Raw genomic sequence first — 14,565 nt, 5'->3', positions numbered from 1 at the left:
CCACTAAGGTTAAGAGCTCTGGGGGGATACAAAGGAATAATCCCTCTTAGCACTCATAATCATGGGGAAAGGGAAAAATGACATTTGTAATAATTTCACAGCCAATAAGTATCAATCTGTGGGGCTGACTAGGACTGTGTTAAGAGTTTAGTGAAGCAAGAAACGTCTGTGGGCTGGCATAATTGGGAAATCCGTCATGAAGGAGGTGATATTTGAGGTGGCCTTCAAGTTTTAGTTAGGGAGGTGGCATATGCTGCCAGGGGAGATAGTGTGAGAAAAGTCTTGGTAAGAATGAGCACAGTGTGGGCAGGATTCATGAAGAATGTAACTGCAGCATCGAATAGTGAGATACGGGTAGGTAAGATGAATAGAGCCTGATCATGGAGAGCCTTGAAGATCTAGCAAATGAAACCTACATTGTAGGGTCTCAAGTATGAGACATCATGAAAGTGGCTTATTTACACAACTTACCTGGAATCAATAGACAATAGGGCAGCTTGGAGGATGAAGAGATGTCAGTCCAGAAACTAGTCAGGGTAATTCAGGCTTAAACCGATAAGGGGCTTCGATTTGAATGAGGCCAACGAGAATGGAGAAGAGGCATCTATCTCTAAGGAAGCAGCTACTAGGTACATGAAGGAAAAAGGGGAAGGACAGTTAAAAGATGATGCCAGGGTTTCTCACCAGAGTGGATTGGTAGTTTCAGGACTAACAATTAGAAAGAATATACAGTTTTATGGGGAAGATTATGAATAAAATTTTAGACATATTGGAGTTGATGATAAACAGCCAAGTGGAGGTGTCTTTTGAATGTGGGACTAGAAGGAAGTGAGATGTCATTTCTGAAGATTTGGTAGTTATTCACGTGGAATAATTGGAGCCTTTAGAGAACCACAGGAAAAAGGCCATTGGATAGGGCAAAGAGGAAGACCTTGACCTTGGGGAAAAAAGGAAACCGTTTTAATCGAGGGATGGGGTAGAAGCTAGATTGAGATGAACGTAGCTGTTTATGTTGATGAGCTAGTAACAAATAATCCACTATTTCTTCTTCAGAGGATGGAGAATTAAGGAGAACACTGCAGTCATTGGCCTGTGGCAAAGCTAGAGTTCTGGCAAAAAATCCAAAGGGCAAAGATATTGAAGATGGTGACAAGTTCATTTGTAATGATGATTTCAAACACAAACTTTTCAGGATAAAGATCAATCAAATCCAGATGAAAGAAACGGTATCTCTTTTGCATTCTCCTTGTCCTGATGCACTGGAATTACATGTATTAATAATAAAAATGTATAAAGAAGGTTTCATACCTGTACTATTGGCACTAACATTTTCTGTGCTTATATTTAGCTCAGTATATTTCAGTACTTGATCTTGCAGTTTTTTGGGGTGGGGGGGGGGAAGTACACACAACTGGGCCTGATACTCAAGATAGTTCTGTATTCTGCTTTTTTTGCTTAACATTAAGTCTTTAGAATATTCTATGCCCTTAAATATCTTCATAAAATGTCAAGTGGCTACACAGTGTTCTTTTACATGGCCATTATAATTTATTCAACCGATGCCTGCTGGACGATTAAATTCTTAATTTCTTAGTGCTGTAAACAAAACTGCCAGAAATATCTTTGTACTTTAATCTCTCTGAGACTTCCTTTATGATAAATTCATGGAGGTACGTATTTTTTGGGTTAAAGAGTATGAACAGTTTAAGAATCTTAAAACTGATGTTGTATTGTGTTCTAGAAAGACTGGACTAATTTATACTCTGTCTAGCAACAAGAATGCCTGTCTTACTGGTGCCCTCACCAGCAGCACTAAAGATTGTTTTACTTTTTAAATCTGCACCAATTTGCTGGGTGAAAACTCTGGATGATTTAGTTAGTATTTCTTTGATTAACAGTGAAGTTTTTGTTTCTGCTATTTGAATTTGTAAGGGACTTGTATTGTGGAAACAAACAACTGCGGCATTTCCTGACATCATTTGGTTTCAGTTCCAAAGGTTTAATGCAGTACATGAGGAAAAATTTTAATGTGAGACAGAGGGCAGTATCTCAGACAAGTTCCTGTTTTATACACATTCACATCAAAGGTGTCATATTCCCTTAGAAGATTACTGTGTCCTTTTACAGCATTTATGCTGTATCAGAAAGAAATGGGCTGCAAAAAGCCCAAACTCTTAGGTGCTAAAGATGAACATTTTTGCCTTAGCATTAAAATTGATAAACTGACTCATAAACAACCTAAATTTCTGGTGGTTTTGAACACTATAATAACTTAACACTGCATTTCTGATTTATGTATTATAAAATAATTTTTAAAAAGTTTGACTCCAGTTAGTACTATACTTTAAGTCAGAGATCAGAGTCCATCACTTCTACGGAAAAGCTAATGTCATACAGAAATCTGGTCAATAACCCCTTATGACACATTAACCAATATTGGCATTACTTCATTGGTACAGGACAATATAATTAGGACAGAAAGGTATTGTTTTTACTGTCATCGTCTGTATTTATAAGCATTCTGTAAATAATTAAATATATTTAAATCATTAATTAACAGTATGTCATGGCCCTAAAATTTTCAGTTTGTGTAAGCAAATTTCACTTCAGGTGTAGTTCCTAAGTTTGAAAAAATTTTGTTGTTAGGTTGAAGAACAAGCAAGCACTACAGAAAGAGTATTTCAGGACAGACAGTACCAAATTGATGCTGCAATTGTTCGAATCATGAAGATGAGAAAGACGCTTAGCCACAATCTTCTTGTTTCAGAAGTGTACAACCAGTTGAAATTTCCAGTAAAGGTAGGTACTTGTATATTTTTGTATTGAGCTTGTTACATAAAAAGAACATGTTAGATTTTCAGACACGAATCTTTTCTTTTAAGTTTATTTATTTTGAGAGAGGGAGAGAGAATCCTAAGCAGACTCTGCGCTGTCAGTGTGGAGCCCAGCGTGGGGCTCAAACTAACAGAGATCGTGACCTGAGCTGAAACCCAAGAGTTGGACACTTAACCAACTGAGCCACCTAGGCGTCCCCAGACATGAATCTTAAAAACATAGATTGATTTCTCCTGCTCATATATCTGTGATTCCCCCCCACAAAAAAACCCTTTGTTATCATATGTGGATAATGGTGACAACAGGGAAACTATTTATAAGAGCTCTTCTTATACCTGAAAGTTTAGCTGCTAAATGCATAATTTTCAGGTTCATTCACATTATTTCTTTTGATCTTGTTTTATTTTTGTTTATATTTTCTTTTTGAACTACTTTGATATTTTGACAGATTTGGTTATTTTCAGTTATATCTTGTTTTATTTAGCTTATGTAAGTGTCCATTAAAAACTATTGAGACAGGGGTTCCTGGGCGGCTCAGTCAGTTGAGTGCCTGGCTTCAGTTCAAGTCATGATCTCACTGTTCATGAGTTCAAGCCTCGCATTGGGCTCTGTGCTAACAGTGGGGAGCATACTTGGGATTCTCTCTCCCTCTTGTCTGCCCCTTCCCACCTCAAAATTAATAAACTTTAAAGAAAAAATTCTATACAGATAACTAGCCATCATTAGGCATCTTTTTGAAAAGTTTAGCAGTTCTGGCAACCTGAAATTGGTCATTAAATGGACATGTTCCAGTGTAGATGTTCAATATTAAAGAGGCTTAGACAATGTGGTGTTTTACTGGCCTATTTTTCAAATTTTTTTTTTTAGAAGATTTCCAAACCTTTGTTATAATAAAGACTTCATAGAGTTTGGATAAACTCTTGGCTCTTGAGGTTCTCATGACCTTTAGGCTTAGGTAAATCACTTCGTCTTGTTTTGTAAAATGGGGATAATCTATTTAAATCGTAGGTTTAGGGGCGCCTGGGTGGCTCAGTCGGTTGGGCGTCCGACTTCGGCTCAGGTCAGGATCTTGCGGTCTGTGAGTTCGAGCCCCGCGTCGGGCTCTGTGCTGACCACTCAGAGCCTGGAGCCTGTTTCGGGTTCTGTGTCTCCCTCTCTCTCTGACCCTCCCCCATTCATGCTCTCTCTCTCTCTGTCTCACAAATAAATAAATGTTAAAAAAAAATAAAAAAAAAATAAATCGTAGGTTTATTGTGAGGCTTAAATGAGGTATGATATATGTACAAAACTTATTAGCTTTGGGCCTGGCATGTAGTAAGTGCACATTAGCAATTAATGCTAATAAGACAGGCTTTCTCTCTTCTCCAAATCTAATACTGCCTTCTTGTTACCACACTCTTACCCATATGCTCTGCCTTACAACCATTTCACCTCCAGCCAAAGAGATCACTGGTGCTATGGCAATTAAAGGATTTCTGTAATACTGTTTTTTGGCTTCCCCATCAGACCACTTTCCTTCTTCAGCCTTCTCAAGTGGCCATTTTATGCAATCTGAAAAACTACTAGCAAGATTACCTTTTTTTTAATAGGCTAGATACAAAAGACAATGAGATTTTTGTCATCCAAGAGCTAAGAATGCAAACATGAGAACAAGTTATAAGCTTTCTTGATTTTTCAACCATAGGTAGAGTTCAGATATCCAAATTGTTTATAGTAGATAACAGGTAAATCTTAAACCTGAAATACAGAGACCTGAATAATGAAATGGTAATTTACTTATCAGACCATTTGTTGTAGTATTTTTGTAAATAGTGTTTTCTGCAGTACATTTTTTAAATCTTAATTTATAAAAATACAACCTGACTTTGAGAACTACCTTTTGCCCAAATTTAAGGTCTACTTAGTCTTTTCAGACTCTCTTAGCAAAACTAAATAGCATTCTGGTTTCCTAAACTGTAATGTATTCCTCCTGTGAAGTTACGATGTTAGTCTTTTGTATTTGTGCAGAGAAGAGCTGGTTCTTTTTTTTTTTAATGTTTTATTTATTTAGAGAGAATGCAAGCAGGGGAGGGGCAGAGAAGGGAGAGAGAATCCCAAACCCGTGCTGACAGTGCAGAGCCTGATGCAGGGCTTGAACTCATGAACCGTGAAATCATGACCTGAGCCAAAATCAAGAGTTGGACACTTAACCAATTGAGCCACCCAGGCTCCCTGAAAATAGCTGGTTCTTAAAAGACTTCCTTTGGGTTGCCTGGGTAGCTCAGTCTGACTCCAGCTCAGGTCATGATCTCATAGTTTTTGGGCCCCGTGTCGGGCTCTGTGCTAACAGTTCAGAGCCTGGATCCTGCTTCAGATTCTGTGTTTCCCTTTCTGTCTCTGCCCCTCCCCCACTCGTGTTCTAGCTCTCTTTCTCAAAAAATTAAAAATAAACATTAAAAAAAATTTTAAAGCTATCTTTAAAATAGAAAAGTAACAGTATTGTATAATGATATGACAAGATGTGACAGTATATGTATAGTATAAAAACATTTCTTAATCTGGTTTTATTTTCATTATATTTTTTCTCTTTAAAAAAGTAAGGAGATAAAATACATTAAATTAGTCAGCCAAAAAAAATTTTTAATGGGGTGTTGGTACATGGGCTTGAGCCAATGATGATGAGGTTTGCACTGAAAATTTGCCTTCTTTTACAGCCTGCTGATCTTAAGAAGAGAATAGAATCCTTAATTGATCGGGATTACATGGAAAGAGATAAAGAAAATCCAAACCAATACAATTATATTGCATAAACATTGGCCTCTGATTATTTGGTATCATATACAGTAGCAGTGGATAAACTAACCTGTTGATCCTATATTATTTGACTTCTTTTATACTACCAATGACCAAATGAAGCAGTGTAATGGAAATAGTTGAGTCGACTTTTTCAGTGGTTAACATGCCCATTTAAAGAGTTAATACTTAACCTTTAAGAAGAATGTTGTTGAACTCTTTGCATGTTATTTAGTATGATGTGCAGAAAATTCTTAAGAAAGTACCTGGTCTTCATGATTCCTCTTTGGAACTGGGGAAGAGGTCCCTAAGGCTATTAAAAAAAAAGGGCGGGGTTCTTATACACCATTAATTATGAAGCAAAAGGTTTATTTGCTTAAAATGTCATTTAAAGATACTTAAACTGCATGCAAACTTTATTTACTGTACAGAGTTCTGGATGTATTTATCAAATAGAAAAACCACCCTGGACTTGGTTGTTCACATGTTTTGTGATTTCCCTTGAAAAGAAAAAGAAGTTGTCGTAGCTATTGATATTTTACTAAGTAATGTTCTGTTACACTGAAAGGGATGTTTAAAAAAAACTTATTTGGAAACAAGTTTTCAAGTAGAGGGACAGTTGCTTATGTAATCTCTTGTATGTACACATCCTAAGGTGTTCCATCTATGACTGTGGGATGTGTGTATATGGCTTAGCCCTGAGTTTACTGTTCTGATTAACAGGTACTTATAAAAATAGCTGAAATAGAAAATTGCTGATCAGCTGTACTGGAAGATATGGTAAGAGAGAAAAAAAATCCAACTAGTCATATGAAAAGTGAATACAATATGAACATTGCAAAAGAGACCAAAACCCATGTGTTTTGTAAATTTTTACAGAAGCAAAAATCATCAACTAGTTTTCAACTTCCTTTAGACTTTAATGTTGTTTGGACAGTTTTATCTTTAACTTGGACCAATTGTTAGATTGTTACAGGCTTCCTAGGATTTAGCATTCCTATTTTCTCTACAAGAGTATTTTTGGGAAGCACCCCAACTCCTTTTTGTTGCTAAATAAACCTTTCATCCTTCTTCTGACTTCCTAAAGACCTAGATATAAAGGTCCTCTCCCTTTGTTTTCCCTATATACCTCCTAGTCAGGAATTCCAAAATCTGTATTATGTTCATCTTACTCCTTTCAAAATTTCTTGAAGAGTTCTCATAGCCAGCCACTGGACATCTACTTTTCAGGGGAATGTCCTAGGATTGTTCATACATAGAAAATAGCAAAAGTATTGTTATTCAAATTGGTAATGTGAGTAAAAAGGCTTCTCTGTAGCATCGGTTGGTTTTTTTTGTTTTTGTTGTTTTTTTTTTTTTTTCTTTTTTTTTTTTTTTGCTTGTTGGTTTTTCCTTGAGAATTGATCTTGGAGGAGAAGCAGAAAATTTGTTTGGGTTTTTAAAAATCAGAATTGCTTTGATGTTTTTGGCAACAGTAGATTTCCTTGACTATTTGGAGCCATTAGAAAAAATACCTAGATCCTAACCATCAACTGAGGAGACGTTTGGCTCTTGTGTCTACTATTGTTTTCTTGAGTTCTCAAGACCTGTGACCAGCTGTTACTAAAAAGTTGCCTGTTTCTCTGATTGCATCAACTTGCACACTGTTAACAATATGTGGTATTTAGAATGCCTTCCTGATTATTTTTGAGTGTGGCCATTGTCTATATTTTCTCAGCTTCTCCCTGGTTTCCTTGCATGAGCTCATCTGACAAGGAAATGCAGTTATTTTGTTTGTCCTCTCTCCACACTGGACCATCTCTGTCAGTGTTCTAACTCATCCCAGGTGGTCTCTGAGATATACAGACTATCCCACAAGACTCAATAATTACTCTTAGGGAATTTCTAGGTAGAATTGGTCCCTGTTAGGAGGAGACTCTTGGTGTCACTTTTGTTATCTTGAAAGCTGGTCCCTTCCCTGAGGCTCTTAATTTTTTGAAAACTTGATGCTGTTTCAACTGAAAAATTGGCAAGACTATTAAAAAAAAAGTTGAAGGGAGCTGTTTAAGAAATTGACAAGTAATTGCAAAAAACATTGGGTAATTGTGACTTTCAGTTCTGTATCAGTTAAATTTTTGTGCTCTTTTCCCTGTGTACGTGGTGGTTCTATTTTTCTCCAATAAAACTTTTATTTAAAAAAAGTTTCTGGAGAAGATCTTTAAAAATGAAGTATTGTAAGAAAGTTATGAAACCACAGAACTTTGCATCTTCCTAATGACTTCATGCATTCATATTTGTCAATTTTGTTATTTAAAATTTTCTCTTTTTTATGTTTGTGGTGGTTTGGTGATAATGCTATAGGAATGTGAAGGAGGGTGAGTCAGATTCTCAGGAATTCTCAAGGTGAGTATTTATTCTTAAGTATCAGTATTGTAGAAAAATCAAGTGCAAGTATAAACACGGTTTCATTCAAATTCTCAAAAGTTTAATAGTTTCATAAAGTCACCATGAAACTAGATTACATTGAGGGAAGAATAAAAGATAAAATACTTTCGTTTTTAGTAACGGCACTTGATCTTCCTTTTCTATTCATATGAATTCTAGGTCATATACTCTCACTGTTAAGATGCTCCTCAAGAACCTTACCAAGCCAGGAATCAGGAAGCTTTTTTGAACCCAGTTTGTGAGTCTGCTGAACAGTCTTAACATGAGGTCTTGCCATACTCTTGAAAATTCTTATCTTTGTACATGTGTGTACAATTCAGGAAACTAGTTGATGCTGTTTAGGCAACTGTGTCTCAAGATTCTCAAAAGCTTGTTTTTTAATCTTAGTATCCATACATCTTTTTTTACATTAGCTGTTTTTTTTTTTTATTTTAGTGACCATTCTGATTTATGCTGTGAATGGCAGGACGTGTTATAAATGTGTTCTGTTCCATCATCTACATAAAATTGCCAAAGTAAATTGCCCATTAAAAAGAAAAGAGCAGGGGTGCCTGGGTGGCTCATTTGGTTGTGTCTGACTCTTGATTTTGGCTCAGGTCATGATCTCACGGTTCGTGAGGTCAAACCCCTTATTGGCCTCTATGGTGGCAGTGTGAAACCTGCTTGGGATTCTCTCCCCCCACTTCTCTCTGCCCTTCCCTCACGCTTGCGCTAGCATGCTCTCTATCAGGATAAACGAACATTAAAACGTATTTCTATGTATTTTGTTCTTTTTTTGATGCTCTTGCAAATTGAATTGTTTTCTTTATTTTTCAGATTGTTCATTGCTAGCACATACAATTTTTTTAAATCTTATTTTTAAGTAATTTCTACACCCAACATGGGACTCAAACTCACAACCCTGAGATCAAAAGTTGCATGCTCTACTGACTGAGCCAGCCAGGTGACCCATACACAATTTTTTTGTGTGTTTATCTTACACCCTATAACTTTGCTGAATTTGATTATTGGGTCTAATATATTTTTGTGGATTTTTAAGGATTTTCTATTGTCTGTGAATAGAGTTAAGTTTTTGCTTTTTCCTTTCCAGTGTGGGTGTGTTTTATTTCTTTTACTTGCCTACCTACTATCTCTGTCTGGAGCTCCCAATATGATGTTGAATAGAAGTGGCTAAAGCAGGCATCCTTGTCTTGTTCATCATCTTAGGGGGAAAGCTTTCAGTCTTTTGCTGTTAAGTATGATGTTAGCTGTGGGTGCTCCACAAATGCTCTTTATCGTCTTTTATTCTTAGGTTTCTGAGTTCCTATCATTAAAGACTGTTGAGATTTGTCCAATGCTTTTTTGCATCAACTCAGACAATTGTGACTTTTTTCCTTTGTTCTATTAAATTGGTGTATTACGTCTATTGGTTTTCATATGTTGAACCACCTTTGCATGCCTGACATAAATCCCACTTCATCATGGTGTATAATCTTTTTAATATGTTGTCATTTTGGGTTGCTAGTATTTTGATGAGGATTTTTGCGTTATATATTCATAAGGGATATTGATTGGTCTGTAGTAATCTTGTGTCTTTGACTTTGCTATCAGTTGAAATAGTTACACAGTGTTATTTCCTCTTCTGTTTTTTGACAACTTTGAGAAGGGTTGGTGTTAATTCTTTAAATATTTGCACCAGTGGAGACATCTGGTCCTGGGCTTTTCTCTGTGGAGAAATTTTTAATTCATTCAGTCTCTTTGCTCATAGATCTGTTCAAGTTTTCTGTTTCTTCTTGAGTCAGATACAGTGTTTTGTCTCTAGGAGTTTGTTGATTTCATTTTGGTTATCCAATTTGTTGGTGTACAGTTGTTCACAGTGGTTTTTAAAAACTTTTTTTAACATTCATTTATTTTTGAGAGGTAGAGTGTGAGCAGGGAAGGGGCAGAGAGAGAGGGAGATAAAGAATCTGAAGCAGCTTCCAGGCTCTGAGCTGTCAGCACAGAGCCCAGCACGGGGCTTGAACTCACATACTGTGAGATCGTGACCTGAGCCGAAGTTGGTGCTTAACCCACTGAGCCACCCAGGCACCCCTGATTATTCTTTTTGATATATCGACCCTTAATATATATTATCGTTCCTTGTCTCTTGTACAGTTTTTTACTTAAGAGTTCATTTTGTCTGATAGTAATAGAGCCACTCTAGCTCTCTCTTGGTTACTGTTTGCATACAATATCTTTTTCCATTCTTTCTCACAACCTTTTTTGTGTTTGGGGTCTAAAGTGAGTCTCTTGTAGACAGCCTGTAGTTAATGTGTTTTTAATCCATTCTTCCAGTCTCTGCCTTTTTCAATTGGAGACTTTAAGCCATTTATACTTAAAATAATGACTGATAGGACACCTGGGTGGCTCAATCATTAAGCATCTGACTCAGCTCAGGTCATGATCTCATGGTTCCTGAGTTTGAGCCCTGCACCAAGCTCTGCTGACAGCCTGGAGCCTGATTTGGATTGTGTGTGTCTCTCTCTGCTACTCCCATGTTCACACTCTTGTCTGTTTCTTTCAAAAGTAAATAAAACATTAAAAATTTTTTTAGGGGTGCCTGGGTGGCTCGGTCAGTTAAGCTTCCAACTTCAGCTCAGATCATAATCTCACAGTTTGTGAGTTCCAGCCCCCATAGGGGTCTCTGCTGTCAGCGCAGAGCCCGCTTTGGATTCTCTCTCTCTCCACTCACTCACTCTTCTTCCTCTCTCCTGATCACGCTCTCCCTCTCTCTCAAAAATAAACATTAAAAAAATTTTTTTTAATTTTTTTACATGACTGATAAAACTGCCATTTTGCTGTTTGCTATATATCTTATACTTCTGTCAACACCTTTATTACTGTTTTTTGTGTTTGATTTTTTTTTTTGTAGTATACTGGATCGATTCCCTTCTCATTCCTTTTCTCCGTCATTCTAGTTATTTTCTTGGTGGTTAGGGGTTTGCAATTGACATCTTAAATTTACGACGGTCTAGTGTGAATTAATACAAACTTAGCTGCAATAGTATACAAAAACTGTATGTATACAACTCTGCCCTCCTCCTTTGTGTAGTTATTGTCACAAATTATATCTTTATACGTTGTACGTCCACTAACATAGAGGTAAAATCCTTTTCATGTTTCTTAAATCAGTCTTAAGTAGCCAGTTAGGCATGAAGTTGAAAATAATTATCAAGGAGTGAGTTGTTTCACGTATTTAAGTATTTTGTGGTAATTAAAAGTCCCTGCTGTACATAAAAGTATTTTCTTGCTGTTAATTACTATGTAATAGAAGTTATTTTTTAAGACATTTTCCAGACAATTTTTAATATTATGTATATCTATTTCATTGTTTGTTTATTTTTTATTTATTGTCAAGCTAGCTAATGAGTGTAGTCTTGGCTTCAGGAGTAGATTCCCATGATTCATCCCTTACATACGCTACCCAGTGCTCATCCCAACAAGTGTCCTCCTCAATGCCCATCACCCATTTTCCCCATCCCCCCAACCCCCACTCCCATCAACCCTCAGTTCTCTGTATTTAAGAATCTATTATGGTTTGCCTCCCTCTTTGTATCTGATTTTTCCTTCGCTTCCCTTGTGGTCATCTGTTAAGTTTCTCAAATTCCACATTGAGTGAAATTATATGATACCTGTCTTTCTCCGCCTGACTTACTTCGCTTAGCATAATAACCCTCCAGTTCTATCCACATTGTTAGATAAAGATTTCATTCTTTATTGTCGCTGAGTTTTCCATTGTGTATATGTAGCACATCTTTATCCATTCATCAGTTGATGGACATTTGGCCCCTTCCTAATTGGGCTATTGTTGATAACGCTGCTATAAACATCGGGGTGCACGTGTCCCTTGGAAGCAGTACTCCTGTTATGCTTTGGATAAATTCCTAGTAGTGCGATGGCTGGGTCATAAGGTTATTCTATTGTTAATTTTTTGAGGAACCTCCACACTGTTTTCCAGAATGACTGCACCAGTTTGCATTCCACCAACAGTGCAAGAGGGTTCCCATTTCTCCACATCCATGCCAGCATCTGTTGTTTCCTGAGTTGTTAATTTTAGCTGGTCTGACTGGTGTGAGGTGGTATCTCCATGTGGTTTTGATTTGTATTTCCTTGATGATGAGCAATGTTGGGCATTTTTTCATGTGTCTGTTAGCCATCTGGATACCTTTTTTAGAAGAAGTTTAGTAAGTTCTTTATAGATTTTGGATACTAACCCTTTATCTGATATGTCATTTGCAAATATCTTCTCCCATTCCATTGATTGCCTTTTAATTTTGTTGACTGTTTCCTTCACTGTGCAGAAGCTTTTTATCTTGATGAGGTCCCAGTAGTTCATTTTTGCTTTTATTTCCCTTGCCTTTGGTGACATGTCAAGTAAGAAGCTGCTGCAGCAAGGTTAAAGAGGTTGCTGCCTGTTTTCTCCTGTAGGATTTGATGGTTTCCTATCTCACATTGAGGTCTTTAATCCATTTTGGATTTATTTTTGTGTGGTGTAAGAAAGTGGTCCAGTTCATACTTTTGCATGTTGCTGTCCAGTTCTCCCAGCACCATTTGCTAGAGACTGTCTTTTATCATTGGATACTCTTCCATGGTTTGTTGAAGATTAGTTGGCCATACATTTGTGAGTCCATTTCTGGAATCTCTATTCTATTCCATTGGTCTATGTGTCTGTTTTTGTGCCAATACCATACTGTCTTGACGATTACAGCTTCCTGGTAGAGGCTAAAGTCTGGGATTGTGATGACTCTCGCTTTGGTTACTTCAGCTATTCATGGTCTTCTGTGGTTCCATACAAATTTTAGGATTGTTTGTTCTAGCTCTGTGAAGAATGCTGGTGTTATGTTGATTGGGGTTGCACTGAATATGTAGATTGCTTTGTGTAGTATTGACATTTTAACCATATTTGTTCTTCCAATCTATGAGCATGGGATGTTTCTCCATTTCTTTGGGTTGTCTTCACGTTCTTAAGCTTTCTATAGTTTTCAGCATACAGATGTTTTACCTCTTTGGTAAGGTATATTCTTAGGTATTTTATGGTTCTTGGGGAAATTGTAAATGGGATCAATTCCTTTCTATCTCTTTGTATTGCTTCATTATTGGTATATAGAAATGCAGTCGATTTCTGTACTTTGATTTTATATCCTGCGACATTGCTGAATTCATGTATCAGCTCTGGCAGTTTTTTGGTGGAGTCTTTTGGGTTCTGCATGTAGAGTATCACGTCATCTGCGAAGAGTGAAAGTTCGACTACTTGTTTGCCAATTTTGATGCCTTTTATTTCATTTTGTTGTCTGATTGCTGATGCCAGGACTTCTAACACTATGTTAAACAACAGTGGTGAGAGCAGACATCCCTGTCATTGTTCCTGATCTCGGGGGGAATGCTCTCACTTTTTCCCCATTCAGGAGGATATTAGCCATGGGCCTTTCATATATGGCTTTTATGATGTTAAAGTATTTTCCTTCTATCCTGGCTTTCTTGAGGGTTTGTATTAAGAAAGGATGCTGTGGGGCGCCTGGGTGGCTCAGTCGGTTAAGCGTCCGACTTCAGCTCAGGTCACGATCTCGCGGTCCGTGGGTTCGAGCCCCGCGTCAGGCTCTGGGCTGATGGCTCAGAGCCTGGAGCCTGCTTCTGATTCTGTGTCTCCCTCTCTCTCTGCCCCTCCCCCGTTCATGCTCTGTCTCTCTCTGTCTCAAAAATAAACGTTAAAAAAAAATTAAAAAAAAAAAGGGATGCTGTATTTTGTCAGATGCTTTTTCTGTATCTGTTGACAAGATCATATGATTCTTACCCTTTTTTTTTTTTATTAACGTGATGTATCACATTGATTGATTTGAGAATATTGAACTAGCCCTGCAGCCCAGGAATGAATCCCACTTGAGCATAGTGAAAAATTCTTTTAATATACTGTTGAATTTGATTTGCTAGTATCTTGTTGAGGATTTTTGCATCCATAATCATCAGGGATATTGGCCTGAATTCTCCTTTTAATGGGGTCTCTGTGTTGTTTGGGAATCAAGGTAATGCTGGCTTCACAGAATGAGTCTGGGAGCTTTCCTTCTGTTTTTAGGAACAGCTTCAGAGTAGGTATTAACTCTGCTTATATGATAGAATTCCCCTGGGAAGCCATCTGGCTCATGACTTTTACTTGTTGGGAGATTTTTGATAACAGATTCAATTTCTTCACTGTTTATGGGTCTGTCCAAATTTTCTGTTTCTTCCTGTTTGAGTTTTGGTAGTGTGTGTCCAGGAATTTGTCCATTTCTTCCAGATTGTCCAGTTTGTTGGCATATAATTTTTCATAGCATTCTCTAATTGTATTTCTGTGGTGTTGGTTGTGATCTCTCCTCTTTCATTCATGATCTTATCTTTTGGTTCCTCTCTTTTCTTTTTGAGAAGTCTGGCTGGGAGTTGATCAATTTTGTTTATTCTTTCAAAAAATAGCTCTTAGACTCCTTGATCTGTTCCGGTTTTTTATTGTATATTGCTTATTTCTACTCTATTATTTCTTTTTCT

At 37.1% G+C, this 14,565-nt stretch overlaps 1 protein-coding gene across 5 annotated transcripts in view; it reads left to right on the top strand.

Annotated features, from left to right (window-relative positions):
• CUL4B (cullin 4B) overlaps positions 1-10,152 on the top strand; it is a 44,047-nt gene extending 33,895 nt beyond the window's left edge. For all 5 annotated transcript variants that reach the window (XM_027054363.2, XM_027054365.2, XM_027054362.2 and 2 more), the window contains 3 exons: positions 1,054-1,226; positions 2,647-2,799; positions 5,529-10,152. In XM_027054363.2, the coding sequence (XP_026910164.1) occupies positions 1,054-1,226; positions 2,647-2,799; positions 5,529-5,624 (422 nt within the window). In that variant the 3' untranslated portion in view covers positions 5,625-10,152. The remainder of the gene's footprint in view (positions 1-1,053; positions 1,227-2,646; positions 2,800-5,528) is intronic.
• The last annotated feature ends 4,413 nt before the right edge of the window (positions 10,153-14,565 follow it).

This window comes from Acinonyx jubatus, chromosome X, assembly GCF_027475565.1.
Source record: "Acinonyx jubatus isolate Ajub_Pintada_27869175 chromosome X, VMU_Ajub_asm_v1.0, whole genome shotgun sequence".
Lineage (NCBI taxonomy): Eukaryota > Metazoa > Chordata > Mammalia > Carnivora > Felidae > Acinonyx > Acinonyx jubatus.
The sequence above is the reverse complement of the archived record's forward strand: the minus strand, read 5'-3'. Positions and strand labels throughout refer to the sequence as shown.